Consider the following 25,559-nt stretch of genomic DNA (forward strand, 5'->3'; position numbering starts at 1 on the left):
TCTGGCTACAGGCCCTGCTGAACACTCTGTCCCCAGGGCCCCCCAAGTCCTGCTTGGCTGCAGTGAGGCTCCCCGGGGCCTCCTCTCCTCCTGGCTGAGCAACCCCAGCTCTCCCTGACTTTCCTCAGAGCAGAGGGGCTCCAGCCCCTGCATCATCTCTGGAGGATGTCCTCCTCTGCACTCCCTCCAACAGCTCCAGGTGCTTCCCATGCTCAGGATGCCAGAGCTGGGGAGGGATGAGCCCAGGAGGGGCTGCAGCATCATGGGCACCAGCAGGGAATTCTGTGTTATCCCTGGAGGGGAACTAAGTGTGCTTGGATGCTGAGGGATAAAATAAAAGGAATGAAGCCTGTGCTTCAGCCTTACATTTCTGTAAATCAACCTTTTGATTTACAGAACTTCTTGTATGGTGTCAGGTGTGCCAGTGCACCTGCAGCACTCTGAGTATTAGACAGAAATCCTGCCATTTTCATGTGTACTGATTGTCTGTCCAGGCGTTCTACTGGGATTTCTGTCTTTCTGTGGTCTGTTCGCTGTAGGACAGTCACTGAAGATCAGTTGCTGCTCACCTGAAAAAATAATTACCATCATAATTACTTTCCCAGGCTCAGCTGGGAACTGAGGTCTCAGGATAAACTCTGCACTGAGAATTATTTCAAACTTTTCAAAATAATTCAATTAGAATTTCTGTGTAATTATAAGGAAATCCTCACTCTTATGTATTTCATGGGTTAAAGGAGACATGTATAACAGTGTGACTGAAAAGTTCATCCCAGTTCATGACTGAGGCTTATGAAAAACATATTTTAGATGTTAGAACAGAAGCAGACGTGTATGTGACCTGCAGGCAAGGCCAAAGCGGGGCTGTGCCTCTTGCATGTGCAGCAGGCATTGGCTGTGCCTGGGGGGCAGGCAGCCCTGCCCAGAACCTGGCAAAGGGCTGCAGGCTGGGGAGGGGAACTGCCTGCAGCCAAGTCCAAGGTCCAGGGTGATAGAGCTGCTCACATCTTGGCCCCAGCTCTGCCTGGCATCTCACCAGTTGGATCCTGCCCGTTGCCTGGGTCCTGCTGCAGTGAGGGGTCTGTGTGCCCCAGGTAACACTTCACACTGATCATCTCCTGGGATCCCCTTGGGAAGTGAGACAGGGAGTGCTGTCTGCTCAGTGTCCATGTGGCGAGGCCTGGCATCAGGAATCAGGGCTGTTCCTGGCACTGTCCTGGGACCTGCTGTGGCTTCATGTGGCTCTGGGTTACAGAATTCCAGAATGGGTGAGGTTGGAAGAGACCACAATGGGGCTTCTGGTCCCACATCCTGGGTCAAACAGAGCCATCCCACAGCATGGATCTGGAAGTGAGTATCTCCAGTGAAGGAGACTCCATAACCTCTTAGCAATATGTTCCATTGAGTGGTCACTTGCAAAATAAAGAAGTTCTTCCTCATGTTCGGGTGTAACTTCCTTCAGGTTCTGCTCATTGCCTCTTATCTCCGGGTCCCAGGGAGCGGAAGCTGGTCCACGCTCCGAGCCATCGCTGCACATATTTAAACACCGGCTCCTGTGCTGGCAGCGGTAGCGGTGGATGCAGCGGCCGCCAGCCTGCTCGGGCACGGGGCCGCCGCTGCGGCAGAGAGCGCGCCGGGGCGCAGGTGCCGCGGCCGGGCAGGCTCCGGGGATAGCCCAGCCCAGCCCCGCGGCCTCCGCCGCGCTGCTCGCAGAGGAGGCGGGCCCGCGGGCGGCCCGGAGGAAGCGCCGGCCGGGCCCCGCGCCGAGCGCAGCCCGGCCCCGCCTCACGCAAGCGGCGCCGCCTCTACTTAAAGCGCGCCCAGCGCGGCGGCCGCCTCCTCCAGCCCACGGCCAGGCGGCTGCACCATGTCGGACCGGCTGCCCTACAAAGTGGGTGAGTGCGAGCCCCGATCCGGCTCCGCCGTGCTCGGCACCTTCCCCGGGGCGGGCGCGGGCGGGAAGCGCGGCCGCGGCGGGAGGACGGGGGTCCTGCCCGGGCGGAGCCGGGCCCGAGCCCCCCGTGCGCCGGCCGCGCCGCCCTGCGGGAACGGGCGCGGCGCCGCTGGCTTCCCGCTCGCGGTTGTGCCGCTCTCCTGGCCTGGCTGCCCCGTCCCTCGCCCGCTGCTCGGAGCCCTTGGCGGGAACAGGCTTAGCTCCGAAGGTGAAAGCGCTTCCCATCCTGGAACCTTTGACTCATGCGCCCTGAAGGTTTTGGCGCGTATTTCTGTAGACCTGAAACTTCACAAAGAACCCCGTTTTTTTTAAATGGTTGGGTATTTCTTGGAGGCTTCATTCAAATAGCATTAGTGTAAGGCTCAGATTAATAAATAATTTACCCTGGAGGCTCTGAACCAAAATACTGCAGGATATTTTTAAAGCAGCCGTGTTAAAGCTACCAAGCCCTTAGCGGGGTTAAGATTAAACCTCCTCCTCTTGATATATTTGTTTCTGTGGTCCTTTCCTTGCCTGTTTTCAGTCCTAGTGGTGTATAGACTGGTCCAGTCAGCTTTAGCACGTGCAATAACTTCAGTGGCCCCAGACTTCGTTCTGCCGCAAAATGCCTGTCTGGGTGTTCAGTTCAGCTGTTGCAGCCAGTGCCTACCCACAAGTGTGTGAACGGATACCAAGGTCTCAGCTATTCAAACTCTGACACCTGTCCTGCTTCTCTTGCAGCTGACATCAGCCTTGCAGACTGGGGTCGCAAGGCCATTGAGATTGCAGAGAATGAGATGCCAGGGCTGATGAAGATGCGGGAGATGTACTCTGCATCCAAGCCCCTGAAAGGCGCCCGCATCGCCGGCTGCCTCCATATGACTGTGCAGACAGCAGTGCTCATAGAGACCCTCATCGTGCTGGGGGCTGAGGTAACGTGGCTCTGAGTTTCTCCATCAGCTCTTGGATAACGCTCTGCCAGGTCACTGCTCCTGCTTATGTAACACCTTACAGAATCCTGGCAAATGTCTATGCTTTTTGGGTGAGGATGCAATCTCCACGTGGATGGATTGTCTTCTCTCCTTGAGCAAGAAGCTTGTTGCTTTCCCTCTGCACCTCTGGGGTGTAGGGTGTGTGTTTTCCCTGTGGACAAGCTGCAGCTTTGAGTGTCTGTTGTGCCCTGTGTGCAGTGCCCTGGGCAGTGCCCACAGCTGTTCCCATGCTGTGCTCAGGCTTGCAGTGCTGTGGGTGTTCATGCTGCAGCTCTAGGGACTGCCTCCAGCACAGATTAGCCTGTATTAAGAACCCTGCTCTGCTCTGGTAAAGTCAGCAAAATCTAATGAAGTTTACTGAGAGCTCATGCTGGCCCTTCAGCTGTGCAGGAAAGAGCAGGGATGCACTGTGGCTCAGGGACCGAGGGCTGGGATCTCCACTGAATTTTTTGTGTGATTATGGACCAGTTACTCTCATCAGTATTAAAGTCTGAGATACTTAGAAGCCATTTACTGACTTGCTGAATGAAGTCCAGACATCACAGCTGAGTGTTTGCTGTACAGGGCATGAGGAGAGCCAGGTATCTGAGCACAATCTATGTTGCTTGTGTGCTGAGCAGGGAGTTGACTGGAATTTCGATGGATTGTTAAGTATGTGTATGATCTGAAGTTCCTTCTTCCTGCAGTTTGGCTGCCCAGAGGTGCCCTACGTGGAATCCCTCTCTGGGAACAGTTAAGAATTGAGCAGTGTCATGCTGATTGAAAGGTGCTGGGAGGAGGAGTTTTCTCCATAGCAGTGAAGGTGTTTCCTCAAAAAGAGGAGGAGGTAGGTATGGACACTGTGCCAGGTCAGCCTAGGCTAGGTACATACTGCTATGCAGGTGTTCCCCAGCCTGTGCAGAGCTGTCCTGTGGCTGCGAATGGTGCAGTGCTGAAGGAGAACTTTGATGTGGGGGTACAGTCCTGGCTTTGTTCCAGCTACTCCGTGTGGAACTCCTGTCCCTCCACAGGATTCAAAAATAAGCAGTAGCTATTGAAATTTGGGAAAGCTCCTTGCTGCTCTTGTTGGTTGCTGCATCCCAGTATGGCTGGCCTAGGAGGAGCTGTGTGCTTAGTTAAACATTGCCAAGCTGCTTGAAGTTGAGCATAACCCCAGATCAGTGTTATATAGGATTTATCCAAGTCATTCAGGGAGGTACCTGCAGACATATGGTTTCTCCAAGATGTAGTTGTACCTTTAAAGGTGTGTGCTGCTGTGTTAACTCCTTGTCCTGATGCCTGTGGATTAGTTTAGGCTTTGATTTGAGTTTGGATTCAGCCCTGATTCGCCTGTTCTGTCAGAACTTTGGTGCCAGGGAGGGAGGTACCAAATGAATGAAACTGATAAACTCATACCCCATGTAATAAGGATGTAGCTCACTGCAGCATGGTAACCTTGGTGTCCATGTTTTGGTTGGGTTAATAAGGATAGAATAAATACTCTGTGCTTCATCATTTGTAACAAAAAAAAAAAAATACTTTCCATAACCAGTGATGTAAATACTAGGGTCTGAGCCCATCAGGTGTTCCCATTATTCTAGGCTCTATGTCACTACCTCAAGTCTAGATCACCTTGGAATGGTAAACAGTATATAGGTATTTTGTATACTTTGAATGTCATGACACCTCCTGATGTTGCCTCTGCTGGTGTGGGAGGAACTTGTAAAAACCCAGGTGAGGAGGTGCAGCTTTAGGTTGTGGATTCAGTTTTCCTGTGCTCCTTCCAGGTGTGTTTTCATGACAAGCATTGGTAGTGTAGGCTGCTTTCTACTGCACCCTTTACTTCAAAATGTCACACTCTGATCAGATGGTATGACTGTGCCTTATTGCCCTCTCTACTCAGGCTCTATAACCAGTGAACATGCAAATAGCTGCTAGTCAGCCCTGTGGGGAGCAGAGGGTATGTGGCTCTGGGATGTGGTGCTGTGAGCTGCAGATAGGTGTTCAGATCCTTTCCAGTGCAACTCAGCAACATGCTGTTGCTTTTCTAGGTGCCTGAGCCTAGTTATGAAATCTGAGGAAAACACTTAGCTCAGCTGGAAAAGCTTCCTTGACTGGAACACAGAGTGGGAGGTGGGTGAGCATAATCTTAGAGAATGCCTGGATTGAGTGTAATGTTTCAGCTGCATTTCTGACTCTTGTGAATGCCAGCAGGTGTGTTGCTGCATGTCCATACCCTCAGTGGACACTTGCTATGGGGCTGTTCTGAAAATCTGACCTTTATTCACTAAAACTTCCCAACCCTGTGCCTGTTGGGCACCCCTGAAGATCTGGAGTATGCTCTGGCTGTCTGAGAGAAGTGCTTGTGAGCAAGGAGATTGCTGGATGTATGGCATAGCTAAAGCTCATTCACATTCTCTCCATGTGGCATAATTTTCCTTGACTTAGGCTCTTAGTTCTCACCTTATTTTTGCAGAGCTACTGAAAAAGGCAGGAATCTGCACTAATTTCTTTCTGCTCTTGCTCCCTTTTTAAGTCCTGTGTTTGATAGAGAGTCCCTGATATCTCAGAACTTTGTTCAGCAAACAAAACTTGGTTGTTTTCCAGGTACAATGGTCAAGCTGCAACATTTTCTCCACTCAGGACCATGCTGCAGCTGCTATTGCAAAAGCTGGTATCCCTGGTAAGTTTTCCATGTTTTGGTTTGGCTGAGTTGGGCTGTACTGCCTGTTCTTGCTAAATGAAACTGTACACATCAAGATCTTCTGAGCAAGCTTGAGGGTTGAAACAGCCCATCAGAAGCATAGTTTTTACAAACCAGGACATTTGATTCAGGCTGTGTTGCATCAGCCTGTGCACAGGTCTCCCAGCAAAGGCTGCTGTTGGGCTCTGGTACATCTCATTAAGATGATGGAATGGGCTGGGTGATAAAATGGAGTGGTGTGTAGGTAGGTGTGTATAGCTGGAGGTGTTTGGTGCTTTCCAGCAAGTTCTATACTAAATAGGGATTGGGAAAGGTAAGGGAACTGCCATGTACCCTGTCACAGTGGCAGGGTCAATACCCAAGATATTTTTAGGCTAGTATTAGCCCAGCTGTGTTCCTGCCTAATATCCCTTAAGTGCTGTATCAGGATGCTACTGTCTTGTTACTGTGATGTTCCAATAAGGAGCAATTCCTCATGGATCAGCATAAATACCTGACGCTGTCTGCTGTGTAACTCAGTTGAATGAAATGTAACCCTCAGTGCTGGGAACTGAGCCCAGCTGTTGGCAGAGGCTAAATTTGGTTTCTGGCAGTCTGCTTTGGGAGGGGTCTCTCATTTCTATTATAATTAATTATTATCACAGGTCGTTCCCTAACTGTGGCACATTCTATGGCAACAAAGAGATCCTTTCATCAGTTCCTTTGGCACTACCAGCATCAGGCATTGCCCCTGGTATGCGATATCAGAGGGCCACGTGGGATTCTTTAGACTTTGGGTTGTCTTCCTCACTGCTTTCAATACCCAAAACTCAGCTGAAGAGCCATTTACAGGTTGAGTGTTTGTCAAAGTGTGTGGCCATTGCCCTTTGTATCCTTATTTATAGAACTTGCTCTTTTTGTTAATATTGCAATTCACATACTGAATTTATGAAACCCTGAAGGAATGCTGGTCCTTTAGCTTCAATATGAGATCCTAACACACATTACTACAGAATAGGCAGTTGCATGATTGGCTCTTCATGGCTCAAGGTCAGTTTTCTGTGTAAACACTGAAAACATGACAATTTAGCCAAGTGTTGGGGTGTGTAAATACGTATGTGCCCAATACATATTTGAGTGGCTGAGTACTTCTGAGGACTGAGTATAGCATGAAGACAGTACAGATGCCTGGAAAGAAACAAATCCTAGTAGATGCAACATACCAGGTGGCAGCCTATTGCTGGGGCTGTACTGGTGTAGAAATACACCCCGATTAGAGCAGATGAGGCACCTCAGCTTGGATTTTAGTACTGGGCTAGAGACTAGAATTTAAACTCAGAGCTGCTGAAGTGTTTATATTCTGCTGCTTAGCTCACACTGAACTCTGAGTTTTCTGCTGTGCTAGAAAATGCTGTGGTTGTGTTTTCATTTATCTGTATCTTTATGTCTGAGTGGGGTACTGTGGATGTGAGTCTGCTTTAGTTTGCTTTATCTTCTCCTTTCTAACATGGAACAAGAATAAGGAGAACAACGAAGTCTAAAAATTTTGACCATGTTTCTGGCCTGGAACAGTGATTATTCTGAGGCCTATTTTTCAGTGCAAATGTCTTTGCTGGCCTGCAGGCGCAGATAATCATCTGTCTGTCAGCTGCTACTGGGAGCTGCAGATGAAATCTTCCTTTGGCTGCTTCACTAATTGCCAAGTAAGAAACTGGCTAATGGTTTGTGTTTGTTCCCATGCAGTGTTTGCCTGGAAAGGGGAGACAGATGAGGAATACTTGTGGTGCATTGAGCAGACCCTGTACTTCAAGGATGGGCAGCCCCTCAACATGATTCTGGATGATGGTGGAGATCTTACCAACCTAGTTCATACCAAATACCCACAGCTGCTGAAAGGTGACTTGTGTTTTGTTTTGGCAGGCACAGTTCTGCCTGGGAGGCTGTTTGGGTGGGGGTGTTTCTGCAGGATTTTGCTGCTGGTGTAAAAACGGTTGGGAGAAGAGGGACAGGCATATGCAAACAGGCTGTAAAAATTCCTTACCGTTGAAGAACAGAATCTCTTACCTGCAGGGGCTGTTTCCACCTCTGCTTTGTAGTTGCAGTGACCTGTCCTGGCCAAACTTCACTGTGCCCATTACCTGAGAATGGCCATTTAGTTCTGCTGTCATGCCAAAAGTTTCCTGGAAGAGGGCTTTGTTCTAGAACTGCTCAATGTCTGTTTGCAATTAACAGTTTTACATTAATGCATTTCTTACCTATCATCTTAGTGCAGTTCTGAATGAAGTCATGACTACCTGTAGTCTTCTGTGGAAAAGGAACTTTTCTACCTTAAATACCCATTCAGTGTGTCAGTGAAGATGCTGATGGAGTCAGGAACTCTTGGTTTGCCTTCAGTGCAAGTTAGTAAAACTGATCAGTGTAGTGTTGCTAGCATGTGTTTATGTAAAAAATTTATGTGAAGGGAAGTGGACATGACCAGGGTGATCTGTGCCTGGTGAGTATGACAGACTCTCCTGAGCCCTGCCAGTATCCATCAGCTGTGCTGCAGCAAGACATGTGCCCAGGGTTGTTAAAGGGCACGTTTGGTCTGGGATGTGAAGGAATTTGGGTGGTGATACAGTGGGGTGTGTTGGTGGATTTGTAGAGGGGAGGTTGGTGTAGAAGCCTGCTGGATCAGCTCTCCTCTGACTCATGCTCTGCTTTAGTAGGAAGATAGGAGGAAAATAATCTGAAGGTGTCAGGCTGTGAACAGGGCTGTTTGTAGGGAGTCTGAGGCTCTGCTCCTCATCCATGTGCTGCTACAGGTAGGGGCACCAGAAGAAGGGAAACTTCCTCTGTGAAAAGCGTCACTTTGTCCTTCATCTTCAGCCTGATGTCACCCATAATCCAACACTCAACATCTTTGTGTTATTTAAACTGTGATGAAAGGTTTTCATTGGTCTTTGCTCAGCCTCTCTTCCATCAATGGTCTTGTGCTTCCTGGGTTGCCTCTTTGTGATATGCATGACCTCTCACTTTTCCCATGTTTCATGCCCGGGAATACAATTGGTCATCTGTCTTCCTGGTGCTGTCAGAGGCCAAAGAAAGTATTCCCATGTTCATTCTCTGTTTTGAAGGGCTGTTTCCCTACCATATACACCTTCGTTGGTGTCTGTTCCCAGAGGTACTTGAGCTGAGCTCCTTTCACACTTTCAGCCCTCCTGTTGTCGTTCTTTCTCCTCTCCAGCCCTTTTCACCTTCCTGCTGGTCTTGTGCTCCTGGTGGAGAAGGGACCAGAGTAATACATTGCAGTATAGGACAATGGCTCTTAAACTGTCTCGTGTATTGGCATATATGTGTAGCCTGCCTCTGATAAAAAACATGCCTGTCTGGGTTTGCTTCCTAAATTCATAGAAATTACTCTTCCTCTGGGGTTTTAAAGAGTCTAGGGAGGATGCAACACCTGTCAGTCTTTCCCAAAATGTGTGGCTGTCTGCATTGGCTGCAGTTGAAAAGCTTCTTGCAACAGTTCAGTAAGTTAAGACTGATCTCTGTAGAGGATGACAAACTTGATCTGTTTTACCTTCCAGTCAATTGCTCCTTGGAAACAGAAAAACTTCCAGAATGGGACTCATGGAGTAGAGTCTTGATCTCCTTAATCTGAGATCTGTGAGACTTTGCCCTTTGCTGCAAAGTCTGTTTAAATGAAGCAGTGTAGCATCCAGTTTTGATATCTTGTAGCTAACAGGGGCTAATATATCCTAAGGGCTTGTGGGGAAATCTGACCTCTGTGGAGGTGGAATGAGAGTGACCTTGGCAGAGCATGCACAGTGTGTGGATTGTGAGCATGGGAGACATTTTGGCATGAGGCAGCTGAAAATGCCATTTGCCATTTAAAGACTGGATAAGTTTTCTGGGCTAATTTCAGAGGGAATTGTCTTCCATGCTTCAGCTGCTTCTAATTTAAATAGCTTGCTCCTAGTGTGCAGCTAACATTGACAGTAGTATTCCTCCAGCTAGGAGATGTGTTAGATGTGTGTGTGGAACTGCTCAGTAAGCTTCCTCTCTCCTGAAGTGTGCCTGCAGTTAGAGGGCAGAATGGCCTTTGTACTATTGGCTTATTCCATTAAGTCCAATGCCCTTAATACCAAGATAAATAAAGGAAGAAAGGGGGAAAATGAGAGTTGACCAGTGGGGAAAGTGATCTGTGCAAAGGAGGTTTCTGGCATCTGTGCAAAAGACCTGTGTGGGGAAGACTGGCTCATTTGTGATTCATTGATAGACGTGCTCATTGCTCAGGTGACAAACACAGGTCTGAGCATTGAGCAAGGCTGTGTCAATTTAACTCAAACTTGTCCTTGTTGCAAGCCCTTCTCTGCTCTCCAGTCCCTCGGGCATTGACCATGAGTAGTGTAGGCAGCACTTGGGGCAGCTGCAGAGTGGTTTAGACCAGCTGTGAATGGCACCTGGGGCAGGGATGAGGTGCCTCCAGGGAGGGGAAGCTGATGGCATACAGGCTGTGAGGTCTGCTTAATGCTGTGGAAAATCAATCTGCTAAGCTCAGGATTCATCTAGAGAGCCTTTGAAGGTTGAATGTATATCTTACTTGCAAGATACATAAGAAGAGAGAGGGCAGGTTTGAACTTGAGGTTCCTGCTGTGACCTCCAAAAGCTTTTCTTCAAGGAGATGATTGTCCATGATCCAGGCAGTTGTTCTGGAAACTGATGCTTTTGGGAGACTGTCTACAGATCTTCCATTTCACTGTGCACAAGGCTGCACTGTGAACTTTAAACTCTCCTTTCTCCTCTAAGCAAGCCCTAAATATTCCAAAGCCTGAATGCATTCCCTCAGCAGGTGACCAGCAGGGGACTGGGGCTGTCGAGGGTTCTGTGGAGAGATAGAAGTGGTGAGGATCAGTCAGCCAAATCACAGAATCACAGAATGGTTTGGGTTGGGAGGGACTTTTAAAGGCTATCTATTCCAACCTGCCTGCAATGGGCAGGACATCTTCAACTCAGATTGCTCAGAGCCCTTTGAACATTCCCAGGGATGGGACCTAGAGCACTTCTCAGGGCAGCCTATTTCACCTTAATTGTAAAAAAAAAAAAAAGTATCTTTATATCTAGTCTGAATCACCCTATTTCAATTTAAAACCATTCCCCCTTGTCCTGTTGCAACAGGCTATATTAAACATCTTGTATCTTGTAAGCCCATTTCAAGTTTTAAAAAGCTGCAGTGACCTCTCTGGAGCCTTCTCCAGTTAATCAGCCTTTTCAATTTGAATGCTGCTGGTCCCATTTCCTTCATGTGCTACAGAATGGTCTGGGGAGCAACGGGAAGGTCTCATGGCTTAGTCTCAGGCTCCATTGGGGAATCTGTCTTTTCTGTTGTGAAAACCGTGTTGAATTGCTCTGAGAGTTTCCTGCCTGGGCTTGGACCAGCTCACAGCTGGATTTTTGGAGGAGTAAGGATGGATTTGGACCACACTTGCTATCTGTGAGTAAGCAGTGCCCTGGAGCCAGAAGGACCAGTTCTGTCATGGGTGGCTTCACCAGCTGGTCAAGGGAGGGGATTGGCCTGCCCTGCTCTGGGCTTGGGCCAGCTTCACCTTGAATATTGTGTGTTTTTGGTCAGCACAATATACAAAAAGTATTAAACTAATAGAGAGTGTCCAAAGGAGGGACATAAGGATGGTGAAGAACCTTGAGGGGAAGCCATATGAGGAGTGGCTGAGGTGTTCAGCTGAAGGAGACTGAGGAGAGAGCTCATTGCAGTTACAACTTCCTTGTGAGGGGAAGAGAAGACGCTGATCTCTGCGACCAGTGACAGGATTCCAGGGAATGGCTGGCACTGCCCAGGCTCTCCAGGGATGGGCACATCCCCAAACCTGCCAGAGCTCCGGGAGCGTTGGGACAGCGCTGCCAGGGGTGCCCAGGTGGGGCTGTTGGGGGGTCTGTGCAGGGATGGGGCTGGGCTGGGGGGTCCTGTGGGTCCCTCCCAGCTCAGGACATTCCGCGAGTCCGGGCGGCCCGGCCCGGCCCGCGCTGCCAGCAGAGGGCGCTGCGGCGCCGCGGAGCGCGGCCGGGCCGGCCCCGATCCCGATTATTTAACTTAAGCCTCTGGGGGATCCTCCCAGCACCTGGATGGCCTGATTTGCACAGCACTGACTGCAACTAAGGTGAATACTTTTACTCTTCTAACAGGAATTAGAGGTATTTCAGAAGAGACAACCACTGGTGTTCACAACCTGTACAAGATGAAGGCCAATGGGACCCTGAAAGTGCCAGCTATCAATGTGAATGACTCTGTCACCAAGGTAATACAGACCTTTCTGCAGTGTTCTGCTCTCTGACCAGCTTAGTGTTAGGATGTTGTCATTCCCATGAAAGTATTCCTTCTCTTGCTGAGCTTCTCCTGATTTAGTTCTGAACAGAGACTTCCACCATATCCTAAAAGTGAGCCCTTGATGTCACTGTAAGTGCCCTGTTGTCAGGACATCGGGTGTTTTTTTGTATATAAGGACATCCATTCTTCTGCTGTTTTATAATGTGAACACACTTTTGGAGATCATGAGTCAGTACCTGTGACAAGAAGCCTGTCCTCACTCGAGTAGCTTAAACCCCTCAGGCAGATGTCAGACACCATCTGGAAAAGGGAGTGTGACCTCCTTGAGCTTGAGCTGGTAAAGGTTGCTTGGTGAGCCTGTGGCTGATCTTTGTGAGCAGCACATGCAAAACAGAGGGCAGGAGGGAGATTTTTATCCCTTGCTTAGCTTTAGTACTGCTTCCAGGATAAACCCTGGTGAATTGAGAACGAAGTGGAATGTTTTTTAAAGGGTCGTGGTGCTTTTTGGCTGCAGATGAATTATAGTGGGAATTAAAGGTGCACTATGCATCTTGATGTTTTTTAAATCTAGTTACTGACTCTGTCTCAAGTTCCCATACAGACGTTATCCTGTTGGGTTGGCAGTTCTCGTGTTTGGCCTGCCTTCTCTGCAGTTTGCTGTCTCCTTTCTGCTTACTAAGATGTACCTGACACTTACTTCATAGGTAGTGGGCTGGAATCCAGTTAATGTTGAAAGAAGTTCTTCACATCCTTTTCACCCAGATTTGTGCCACTTGCATAATAATTATTAATACTGTTTAGTTGATTTGGAAATTCAGATGTTTCTAACAAAGCCTCTTGAAGGGATTTGGGGTTCTAGTGCCAAGCAAGTGCTTGTTTTCAAGTACTGTTTGGTATTTATACAGTACAAGATTTGTACTCACCACAGTTACAGATCTCTGAGAAAACGTACAACTGAGCTGACAAATTCTGCTCTCCCAGTTTGATATTTCCAGTTGGTGCCAGGTTCCTGTGCTAACATTTGGAGAGAGAAGGCAGGTGCGCAGCCAGCTCTGTTCTTCCCCTCTGCCACTCAAATGTATTTTGGGTGGGGCAGCTGTCTGCATCCCACACTCTGCTCTCTTACCTGCATGGGAATGCACAGATGCCTGGAAGGCTTTGACTGCAGTTGGGGGATTTGGTGATGAGGAATCAAATCTGACCATGCTGTTTTCCTCTATGCTACAAGGAAAATCTGCAGGACTAGGAAAGAGGGATACCAACTGGCACTAGCTCTAGAATTTGAAGGATTGGTAACACAATTTTTTGATACATTCATGGCAGCTATGCCTCTGGCAATTGTTATAGGCACTGAGTCAGGAACTTCTGTAACAATTGTTACACTTTGGCCAGTTCCTGCCATGGGTAGTTCATCCCGTTTCTATTCATACTTAAAAGAACTGCAGGTGGTGAAGGTGTGCCTTCCACTAGACCAGATTTCTGCCTCTGGGAATTTAATTTTAGGATTGCCTGTAGCAGACAGTGCTGTGTTAAGTAAAAGCAAGAAAGATTGGTGCCCTAAGGCTATAGAAAGCCAGGACAGACTTTGAGACCAGAATTCTGCTGTGAATGGAGTTTTTTTAGTATTGCTTCCTTGGGAAGCACAGCACAACATTAGTAGCCAGCTTCTTTAAAAATTCTTTGTCTCTGTAACTCCCCACATAATCAAATCTGTTTGTACAGCCCCTCCTCATGGTCAAAACAAAAGGCTTCAGAAGAAGAAGGAGCATTACAAAAGTCAGCACAGCAATGTGTGTTTGAGTTTAGATAGGTGTTTAAGGGGTAAGGCAATATTTGATGTCTGACTTAGCTGGGCACTTTTGATTGGAGGGTCTGGCTGTTAGTGTCAGTGTTACAGTAGGAAGATGTTGTGTGATGGGGCATTAGGAGATGAAATCCAGGGGGTCCTGGTTGCAGTGACCATTTTTGTGAGTGGCTTCTTGCTGAATTTTTCCAAGTCTGAGCAATAGTGAGTGACAGCGCTAGGGTAACCTGACAGTGTTAGGGTAACTCTTCATGGGAGAAGATGTAATTTGGATCTTCTGGGGCTGCATGAACCAGTTACTCCTGGTTGGTGTGGGCAGCTTGCTGCTCTGCAGGTTGGATGTGTCTTGCAAAGATAAAATGATGTGCTGCTGGTGTGTTTTGCCTTCCTGTGGCACTTGGTTCAGTTCATTGTCCGATAAACAGCAGCAGGGAACTGGTGAGCATCTGGTTTAGGAGCTCAGACCTACATTGGTGTGAAGGACACTCAGGTTACTTCTAAGAAGTTTCTAGCAAGTCCAAGCCCTGGTCAGTTGATACAGTGTATTTATGAAATGCTTCTCACCATGTTGAAGCCTGTCTGATGTAACTCCATAGATTGAAACTGGATAAATAAAAACATCAAACCAGGATGTCTGCTTCCTGTCCCTCATGGTGGTTAAAGTATTTAAGTGACTCTTGTAGTACTTGCACATAAGTCCATTTTTTTTCCTTAAGGAAATTCCAGTTGAGTGGCTTTTATCTGTTCTGAAACTGCTCCATTTTCTCCCTCAGAGCAAGTTCGATAACCTTTATGGCTGCAGAGAGTCCCTCATTGATGGCATCAAGCGTGCCACAGATGTCATGATTGCTGGGAAGGTGGCAGTGGTGGCAGGATATGGGGACGTGGGCAAGGGTTGTGCCCAGGCCCTGCGGAGCTTCGGAGCCAGAGTCATCATCACCGAAATCGATCCCATCAACGCGCTCCAGGCAGCCATGGAAGGTGGGAGCTGAGAGCAGAACAGGAACTGGGGCATCTGACAGGGTCTCTGCATGTCAGTGTAGAGCAGTAAATGAGAGCTGGCCAAGAAAGGCTCTGTGGGCTTTAGCCCTGTCCCTGCTGAGGTACAGTTCAATCCAGTTTAACTGTAGGAATTCTTTCTTGCAGTTAGAGAAGGAGTTTGTTACTAGAGGCCTTGAAAGTGTGTTTGGAATCAAGGATTCAGAGATTCAGAGACCATGTAGGGGGTAGGGCTTGAGGGATTGTCCTCAAGTTGTGCAGTTCTGATCTCCAGTGTGGGGCAAGGCTTGACTGGAATTAAAATATTAAAAAACACCTTACCTTTGATATGTTTTTTTGAAGAGCAATGCCATGCTCTGTCTCTCCAGCTGAGCTCAGGGCATTCTCTGGAGCTTTTTTCTTTCTGTGAGTGCCTCTTGTAATTGTGCCTCTTGGTACCAGTTTATCCCATTTGTGTTCATACCTGCCAAAAACTGCAGGTATTGTCAGGGCACTTCTTTTGCAAATTCGACCCCCTGAATCCAGTCTGAGTGCTGTAACAGAATATACCTTTGGACACTGAATGCACAGATCCACAGATTTGAAAAGGGTGAGGGATGGATGGTTTTTCTATCATGTTGGTGTATAGCAAGACCAGTATCCCACTACTTTGCATCATTTCTAGGCCAGGTGTGGGCAGAATCATTTGACTCATTCTTTCTCTGTATTTTTCTACTTCTGATATTACAGCCCACTTGTTAATAAATAGTGGTGGTTGTGTAGAGAAGTAACATTTTCTCTTTTCAGGTTATGAAGTTACAACCATGGAGGAGGCCTGCAAAGAGGGCAACATCTTTGTCACCACCACTGGCTGCACTGACATTGTGCAGGGGAGGTATGGCCAAGACACTTGCTTTATTGAAAGCATGCCTGTACAGTTAGATTTCTTTTTTAAAATACAATCATAACCTGTCAGCAGTTGGCATACAGTCTGACTTCTGGACATCAGAATTTAGTATGAATTTAATGAGTAATTAAGTCTTTGGTCAGTTTGGTTGGATGTTGACACATTGCAGTTGTTCCTGGCTTATGGAATGTAATGATGGAGAAACAAGAGTTGCAGAAAGGTAGATTGACTTTTGGAGAATGAAGGCATCAGGGCTGAAGTTTGTGTTAGGCCAGACAAGTGTGAACAGAAGAGGAGGCAGGTAAAGGTTGAAAGTGATTCCATCTGTGGGTGCATATCAGCAGCTGAAACCAGCCTGTTCTCAGTGTACTGCCCTGCAGTGTTTGGTTACTGCTTCTTAGATCTCAGTTTATAGCCCCAGCTCCACACAGACTCCTTGCTTTCTTTGCCATGATGACTGTACATGATGACTGTACATGTTGTTGTAATGGAAGATCAGATTACGTGGGAGGAGATGTAAAACTGCTGGGAACTTCAAAGAAAGTTTTCATTAAGAAAATTATTTCTTCTCTGTAAGAAGGAGAACAACTGTAGGTATTTGTTTTGACCAATTAAAATTTTATTACTTTCCATACTGGGAAAATACTTTATCTCCAGTAAGTTCTTACATCCTTGGGAAATGCCTTTCCCCAGAAGCTTGAGAGTCTTTTCTGGTGGACTTGCCATGCCTGGAGGGGTTACCTACCACACCTTGTGAGAATCAATGCAGTTACTGAGCTGGGCATTTGCCAGGCTGTGGTTTGGAGCATCTGCTGAGGGGGGAAAACTGTGTGGATTAACTTTTAATATAGCTTTTTTTCTTCTGCAGGCACTTTGAGCAGATGAAGGATGATGCCATAGTGTGTAATATTGGCCATTTTGATGTGGAAGTTGATGCCAAGTGGCTGAATGACAATGCAGTGGAGGCAGTGAATATCAAACCTCAGGTAAGGCGGCCTTTCCACAGTCTCTCCTGCTGGAAAAAAGCAGTAGCTACTTAGTGTCCATTTCTAGAGAGTATTTCTCTTCAGGTTCTTTGGTGTTTCTAGCTTTGTTGGAAGCCACTGTTGCTCTAGTCAGAATTCAGATCCTGCTAACCAGGAACAAACTGCACATGATTGTCTTGGGCTGGCATGAAAGAAATTGTTTCCAGCCAGTGCCAAGTCCCTCGGGGTGATTTCTGAGGAGAGGTGCCTGGTATGGGCACATCTTTCTCTATTGCTCCCAATTCCTTGAGAGACAGTAGCCTACTCTTAGTGCTGGTTGTAGAGACAATTAATGGCATCAAGTCCATTCAGCTTTGATGTTTGGGGCATGGGCAGGGGGTATGCAAATATGCTTGCTTTGATATCCCTGAGCTGAAAACAATGCCTTAGCTCAGCTTCCAAAAGCAAGGTAGATGAGAAAGACAGAGCAAACCATTAGACACCCTATAAAACTTAAAAGCAGAACCCATAGATTGCCTGGTGCCTGACCTGAATCTTCTCTTGTGGAGCGTTTGCTCATGTACTGCTCTGCAACAGAACAGTCCTAAGGGAATCTCAATGGAATTACTTTGGGGATTCTGTCAAGGTATGAAAAAATTCACACCTCTTTGTCTTCAAAGTGTGGTGTGTTTTTTTAATCTACTCTGAAGTTGAAGCCTCGGGAAAGCCTATCTGGAGCTCTGCCAAACTTGGGTTTCTCTTCCAGAGCTTGGTGGTTTCATTTTAGAAACCTGTGTGGGCAGACCAGGCAAGATGTTTTACCCTTGCTCAGCTTGCATGCCCACCATGTATTTGTATTAAGTTATGGCTGTAGCTACACAAGGAAAATCAGAATCTGAACGTGTCAACTTTTCAACTGTGTGTCTTAAAGCAGAGGAACAAAAGTGAACTAGATCAAAACTATTTTGTGACCCCAGATTGAGAGAGAACATCACATAAAGCAAACCAGGTGTTATCTGGCTTGGTGTGGGACTTTTGGTTACCTTTTGAAGAGGGAGTGCCCTTGCTGATAGCACGATTTTGGGATAGGTTTTGTACATTTTTAATAACACCACACCCAAACATACCTCTCAGATCTCCATCTGCCCTTCCAATTTTCATAACTCCCATGTGGCTTATTGGCCAGGTACATCAAAATCTTACTAAGCACTTGTGAAAGGTATGTTGGGACACTTTGCATGGCCTTGACCAGGTCTGGAGTTAAACTCTCAAGTTCTCACTGTGTTCAGGTTTGTTCTTGCCTATGGCCTTAGTGGAGCTGACTCTGCTCAGGAGCTCTTCTCCTAGAGGAGCCCATAGGTTTCTCCACAGGAGTCTGCTTTCTGCTAGCTTAGGTTGTTGTTTTAAAACTAAACCTTGGACTGATCGAAGAATCAACACTGTTGAAGATTTAATTGGGTGCTAATATGGCACCAGTCAAGCTCCCCGAACAGAGGCAGTAAATCCCTTTTTAAGTGCTTTGCTTTGAGGAGCCAGTCTGGCATTGATGACAGAGTGCATTAAGGTGCAGTGTGGTCCCAGGTATGAAAATTGTAACAAGTTTCTGGTTAAAAAAAATATTATGTTTTGAAAAGGATGGAATTGGGGTCAAGGATTGTCCATATAGATTAATGCTGAAGAAATCTAACTTTCTAAATATTCACATTTTTACTAAAACCTGGCAGTTTCTGTATCTGAACCAGAGAGGGCAACATAGTACAAGAGCAAAAATTGTTCACTTTCTATGAGGAGCATCTCTTGTGATGAGAGGATTAATGCCAGGGCTGAGGGTGGTTAACTTCAGCTGGAGGTACCAAGTAATTGAGACTGTGTCCAACATGAAAATTTCAGTACCAGTGCTGTGCTGATGTAAGAGATGTTTAATACTTCCATAAGACAAATATCTTACTGTACTGTTGTGACTGATGTGTTGCTTTCAGAGGACAGGTAAGGAGGAAATAGGTTTATTACTGAAAAACTGGCAGGTTGGTTTGCCTCTGGGTTTGCACTGCAGCCCTGCTCAGCTGTGTTTGAGTATCAGACTGACCTGCAGCACAAACTCAACTCGAGAGGGCAAGGAAAGGTCAGTCAATGAACTTTGGCTTGTAAATTAGTCCCATATAATGTGAAGGAAAGTGCAAAGCAGCCAGAAAGTCCAGAGCCAAACAAATTCCAGTGGGGAAAAGGAGGAAGCATTTGTCTAAGTGCAGAGAGCAGCTTATTGCTTGGATGACTTGAATTTCACTTCTGGAGCAATTTATTGAGCTTATGAATCAGACTGTTTTATCTGCCTGTATATGAGATGTGTTTCCACAGTACTGACTTAGGCCTCTGCTGGTACCATTACTATCTTGTATTTATTTCTGTGCATTAATTTTACATTTTCTGTGTTCCCCTGCACGTTGAGTATGTCAGGACAGGTTGCTGAAGGTGTGGGGTTCTATGCACAAGCCACCAGCTGTCCAAGTGGTGTGGATATTATGTAAGGATATAAGATTTTGACATCCAAACCACCCAATGGAGACTTCAAAACTGAAATGCTACTTTAACTGCTCAACTATCTTTTAAGTAGTTCACTCTGTTAATGCAATGTTTGTTATAAGTAATACTGCAGCTGTTCTCAGGATTTTTCATGTTCTGCTTCTCATCGGGTTCCTTCTTTTGTTATTTCCTCTCATAATCTTGTGATGGTCCATATGGTGTTTTTTGGGTGGACTGAGCACTGTTACTGCTGGTCCACAATGGTGAATTGGCATCCAAAATAACAACTGCAGCTGCTCAGGGGGGGATCATTCTTATCCCACCTTCTGAGTGCTTTTGGGGAGGAGAAATCAAGATTAATTTAGGGCTGCTCTTCGAGGTGGTTACTGCCTGCATGTGTTGTGCTGAAATCATAATAATCTGTCATGTGAACCTAAGCAGAAAATGGTGCTGTGATTGAAGGATAGCTGGGGCAGGCAGGTGGAGGCACACATCTGCTCTGAAGGCAAAATACCTGTTATAGAAAACATGGTTTGGGTTGGTTTGCTCTTGTCATCTCTGCTAAAGTCTTGCACAAGGATGTTTTTTCAGAAGAGGGTATTGTTGCAATTACAGCTTCATCACATGTGGCTTTTAACTTCCAGGCCAATTGAAAGTTGTGTTTAAGTAAAACACATATTAAATAACATTTAGCCTCTGAAGTTTAAATACAGTTGTGAGGAGAAACCCTTTTAAGTCTGTCACAGTTGCTCTGCTGTGCTAGCAGAAGATAAATGGTGTGAAGCAGTAGATTTTGTCAAAGTTGGTTGCTGATTATGTTTTAAGTATTTCCAAAGTGCTCTACTCCCAAATGCTTTTATGACATGAGCAATAAATACCAGTTAATACTGAATATTCTTGCAATTTATGGGCCATATTGGTGTTTCATTATTGCTTTAATTTTGTAACCTCCTCTAGGGTGAAGGCAGGGCAGGGAAGAGCTAATGAGAGCTGGAAAGGAGAAGTAGAGTTAAGTTTAACATTGCAGGAGTCCAGTCTGGCCAGGCAGTTGAGGCACATGCTAAATGACATTATCTGTCTCCTTAGCCCATCTGAGCCTGGATTCTGTGTGCAGAGTCTTGCTGTCCCTGGGGTGGCATGGAGAGGATCATGCCGGTGGGGACCCAAGAGCAAAGCAGGGTACACCAGGAGCCAGGACAGCTGTTTATTTTATGTATTGGGCTTGCAGAGGTGAGAACAGTTCCAGGGGGCCCTCATCAGGCTGAGGGCTCTGGCTGTTACCCTGTCTCAGGATGCCAAGGTTCTGGACTGCTTCATGCAGAGGTGTTCCCTCTTCCCTGTCATCACTCACCAGTGGGTGCAGATGAAATGGAATCTACTACTAGCAGCAAATTCCCATCACAGCTGGCAGGGACTACAGGCATGTGAAAAGCCAGGAGAGTTGGAGAGCTGGTTGAATAAACTGGAGAGCTGGTTGAGTACGAAGCAGATGCCAGGACATGTGTGCTGTGGAGCCCAGCGTTCCTGCAGGCTTTGCAAACACGCGGGATGGAGAGAGGGGTGTCTGTGTGGTTGCTGAGGGGCAGGGAGGCCCCCGAGCCCCCAGGCTTGCCCCGTGTGTGACGTGGCCCTGCTGCTCCCACAGGTGGATCGCTACACCCTGCGCAACGGCCGCCACATCATCCTGCTGGCCGAGGGCCGCCTGGTCAACCTGGGCTGTGCCATGGGCCACCCCAGCTTCGTCATGAGCAACTCCTTCACCAACCAGGTCCTGGCTCAGATCGAGCTCTGGACCCACAGTGACAGATATGCTGTGGGGGTGCACTTCCTGCCAAAGAAGGTGAGTGACAGCCGTACAGTGGTGCTGCACAGGAGGCCAACTTTGGGTGTGGCTTTGTTGGTGCTTGAATTCATTTTCCTGCTGAAGGTTTTTGTTGCAAAGTGGTTCTGTCCTTCAGAGGATGTTTGGCTTTGGGCATGCTGGGTGTGAATGAGCTGTTCTTTTGTGTGCAGAACTGGGACTTGCTGGTCCTGTGACAACATCCAGGCACTTCTTGACTTCTCTAAGGTGCTGGGAAGCCCTGTGCTGCCTCATGGTAATTGGAGAGCTTCTGTCAACCAGCTTGTTCCTTCTACAAACCTGTCCAGCAGCACAGTGCAGTGGGCAGAGTAGAAGCTGGAGTGAAATTGAATCCCTTTTACTGTGGTTGATAGAGTCCTGATTCCATTTGCACTTGAGAGAACTTATCACAATCTGGTCTTAATAACTTCACAAAATATTAATGACAGACTCCCTCAGATTTCCCTTTTAACTTATCTCTGCATTCTTTCTTCTTGGAAAAGTCTGGATCATGTCACAGTTTGTATATTCTTTTTAGAAAACTAGCATGGTTTTAATTTTCCCAAACAAGCCTGAGAATTTGAGATTGCTCATGGAAAAAGATGTTGGAGTTAAATCCCACTGCTTTTGGAGCACAACCAGGTGTGAGAATAAATGTGAAAATACTTTCCATTTGGGAAGTAGAATGTGTATGTTTGGGATTACCAAGGAGGTGTTTCCTGAAGAACCTAAGTTTACAGACTCATCAGCTAAGGATCAAGCAAAGCATACCAGAAATGCAGTGTAGGAGCGGACACATAATTGTCTTCAAAGGAATAGTCTTATTGACAGTTCTCTTGAAAATGAGATCCCAGTATTGCTGATAAAATGTGACTTCATCCTCTCACTGAATAACAATTTTTAGTAAGCATATTTGAACTGGAAATACATAGAAATGAGAAGTAATGGCAAAGAAGTTAAATGTAAATTTGCCTGTTAGGGGAGCATATGGCAGTGATCTCAGGTTCATCCACTGTGACAAAACACTTTTGACCCTCTGTGCCTCACAGAGGGCTTTATTCAAAGAGTAAAGCATTCACCTTATCAGAACCAACAAAAGAGTTTCCTGTGATAATTTTCTGGATTGATGTCTTTCCTTGCTCTGTGCAATTGCTTTAAGGTCCAGATGCAAGACTTAACAATTACCAGGTACTTTACAGTGCAGTTTCTTTGACTGCAAGAATATTGCTTTGATTGGCCATTACAAATGTGCGCACATTTCTGCAATATGTGTTCCTGGAAATCCAGGAAAACTCTTGTCTCTATGTTCTTGGCACCAAATCTGTCCTGCTTAGCTTTGATTTTAAGGTGAGAATGTCTGCTTACCTTTGTCTGAATTTGTGTATCTCTATGTCTAAGTCTTGAAGTCCACAAGCTGAAGCAGCTGTGAAACAATTGATCCCCGCTGCTGCTTGAAAACCTCATCTCGGAATTGTCAGAGACTCAGTTCTTTTTCAAGTAGGTGGAATCTGTCTTAAATTCACTGGGAATGCACCTGTGAGAGCTTTTCACCTCAGTCTAATCAACCAGATGAGAATACAATTTCTGCCCCTCTTTTTTTTTTTTTTTGTTTCATGGCATCCTGACAGGATATACTAGGCTTAAATACTTGTTTCCCTTCTAAACACTGATTTTCCCCTTAGGTTTTCTTTCTTTCATCATTTACCTGACTCTTTGGGGGATTTCATGGTTCACTGCCACCATTTCAACCATTTCCCCTTAGGTTTCTGATTTTGTCTTGTCACCTCTGGCTGTCCTGGTTCCCAAGAGGCAGGTCCACAGTGTGCAGGCTGAGCTGCAGTGAGTTACACTCTGTGCAGATGGAGCTTTTTATCTGGTTCATGGCATGGGATTACTTCAGAGTAGTGGCTTTGTTACTACAGGTCCTTGGAGGGGGAAATCCAGGACTAGTTTTTGAATCATTTAGGCCCTGGTTCACACAAGCTGCAGGTTTGGCCCTTGATTGTTTTGTTGATCTACTGCCTTTCAGTTATATTGCAGTCTTTCATGTCTACTTAACTAATATGAGGGAAACATTACTGGTCTTCTCTGTGCTGCTGGCATTTAGACTTAACTTGTTTCTGTATCCTCTGAAGTAATTGCCTGGTTTTTGCAGGAATTGCAAATGGTCAGACTTGTCCTTGATCCCTACTTGTGCTGTGCGTTCTACCTTTGAATATCCCCTGTGGCTGTACATCCCCCTCTGACACAGCAGTTTGGTCAGCATGCTCCTGTTTGTTTTCTGACCCTCCTGTACCTGCTCCTGGAGCACTTAACTGCCTTATAACTTTATACATTTTTCAGTTTCTTGAGTTTACATATCTGCTTGACACCTCTGGGATAGAGAAAATATATCAACCTTTCTGTGCTTGTGTCCTACAGCCCACCTTGGTTCTATTCTTCATGAAGACAGTGCCAATGGATACAAGTAATCTTGCTGAATTGGAGATTCTGGAATGACTTTCATTGTTCATGTGCCCCTAAGATGGGATATTTGGAGAGGGCAGGAATTTTTTTCCAGTGTTAGGACGTGCATAATACTGTAGGATGACAGTGTAGTATGTCCAGGTGTTTTTGTAGTGGAAACTGGGGCTTTATCATTTTACCAAACTGGATATTCTTTTATCTGAAGAGTTTGCTCTTTGTTCTTTGCTTGCTGGATGAATGTGAATGTGTAAATGAGATTGAAACAGGTTTGATTATATAAAATTTTGTCTCACTTAACCTGACTCCCTCAAAAGCACAAGGCTCTTTCATGTGAGTGCAGGTCAGTGCTCAGACAGGTGTGAGGTATGTTGGCAGGAAAAAAGCTGTGTCAGTGTAAGTCCCCCTTGTTGCTGCTGTTGTTTTCCACATATTCATTTTTCCCTCTGGACTGTGACTTCCTGAACTAATAGAACTCTGTTCTAATGTTCTTTTCTCAATGTTTTGTTTTCCAGCTGGATGAAGCTGTGGCTGCTGCTCATCTGGACAAGCTGAGTGTGAAGCTGACAAAGCTGAGTGACAAACAGGCCAAATACCTGGGCTTGTCCAGAGATGGGCCCTTCAAGCCAGACCACTACAGATACTGAGCAGGTGGCACTACCCAAAGACCAAAGTGCAGGGATACAACCTTGCAAAGCTCTTGTGTGTGCTGGGCTTCTGAGGACAAGCCTTTTGCCATTTTCCTCTCAGTGCTGCACAACCCCTTCCCTTACCAGAGAGCCTTCAGGGCCCTGTCAGTGGACGAGGATCACTGACTCTTGGAATTAGAATTGGTTACTTAGCTAATGTCACAGTGAAAAGGATCCTCTGCACCTTTTGTTGGTTTGTAATGCTCCAGTAAGGGAGAGCAGGACAGAGTGGCTAAACGAGAATGTGTAGTCTTGCCACACAAGTGGCTGACAGCTTTGAACAGGTTCACCATGAGGTGGGGAACGGTTTCTACAGGGAGATGCTTTTGCCATGCCCTGCTCCAGTCAGGTAAATTCCAGCAGGAGACTGGCAGTGTCAGGCCCTCTCCACAACAGTGCCCTGGTAATATTTCACAATATTGCATATTGTGAAACAGGAGGATATGGGTTGCTTGGTCTCCTTGCTGTAAAAGCAACTCAGCCTCCTGTTCAGAGATTAGAGCTGGAGCTTTTTCCTGGGTTAATTTACTCCATTGATTTTGGTTAGAACTAAGACCATTTTGTGCTTCTGCTATACCAGCTTGAGGAGGGGTGAGGCAAGAAAGACTTTTTTAGCGGCCTTCAAGAGTTTTGTGAGCAGCTGAGGAGCCACTGAGGGGATCACTGAGTTTAGGGGTCTTGTTCAATCCTCTGCAGACACCAGCAGCACAGTGCTACCCCCAACTTGATTTCTCTGAGTTGTCATGTCTGCTGTACCATGTTTGTCACTGACTTCAAGTGCTTTTATTAAAGATCTGACTGTGGCCTGGCTGGTTTTGTGCAGTGAGATGTTTTGGGGTTTGTCATGGGTTTGTTTATATTTGTGTGATCTTTAAGGTACTGAAAATATTTAATGTACCCACATGGGGTGTCCTCAAGGCAAAAGCCCTTGCTGTGGCTGCTCTGCATCTTGTACTGGGGCTGGGAAAAGCTGCTTCTCAGGAAATACTTGAAGGGTTAAATCTTAAGGATGGTCACTGCCCACACAGAATTACCTCCATATGCCATGCTCTTTCTTGCCAATGTCTTCTTCAGTCCAGCATTGTATTGCAGGCCACCTCTGTTTCTGGATGTAAGAAGATAGAAGGTTTGGAATTATGTTACAAAGTACTTGGAATTCTCAGATTCATGCCCAAACCTCCGTGGTCAGTTGGAAAAGATGCTCTGGAGTGTGAAGTGTTGGAGGAGGAAACAAAAGAGATGAGTACACAAGATGTTGCTCAGTGTTCAGCTTTTTTCATAGTTTTGTTTTGCATTGACCTCTAAAAAGCACCAATTTGTACTGAATTAGGGTCCCATTAAATGACTCCATAATCATTTATGGTGATTGTCCTTCAAGAGACACAACAGTTGAGTACACATCTAGATGTGCACCTTGTGCTTGTGGCACAGAGTAACATGAAACGTCACTGTGGTAGAAAAAATGCAGTAGGAAAATAAGG

At 46.3% G+C, this 25,559-nt stretch overlaps 1 protein-coding gene across 1 annotated transcript; it reads left to right on the plus strand.

The window, feature by feature from the left end:
* Window positions 1-1,807: 1,807 nt before the first annotated feature.
* Window positions 1,808-24,888, plus strand: AHCY (adenosylhomocysteinase). The gene is made up of 10 exons (XM_021540441.3): window positions 1,808-1,895; window positions 2,675-2,865; window positions 5,512-5,587; window positions 7,331-7,483; window positions 11,771-11,883; window positions 14,490-14,697; window positions 15,502-15,589; window positions 16,470-16,587; window positions 20,732-20,926; window positions 23,905-24,888. The coding sequence occupies exons 1-10, from the start codon at window positions 1,868-1,870 to the stop codon at window positions 24,034-24,036; spliced, it is 1,302 nt and encodes a 433-aa protein (XP_021396116.1). The 5' UTR covers window positions 1,808-1,867; the 3' UTR covers window positions 24,037-24,888.
* The last annotated feature ends 671 nt before the right edge of the window (window positions 24,889-25,559 follow it).

Source organism: Lonchura striata, chromosome 20 (genome assembly GCF_050655825.1).
Source record: "Lonchura striata isolate lonStrDom1 chromosome 20, ASM5065582v1, whole genome shotgun sequence".
Classification (NCBI taxonomy): domain Eukaryota; kingdom Metazoa; phylum Chordata; class Aves; order Passeriformes; family Estrildidae; genus Lonchura; species Lonchura striata.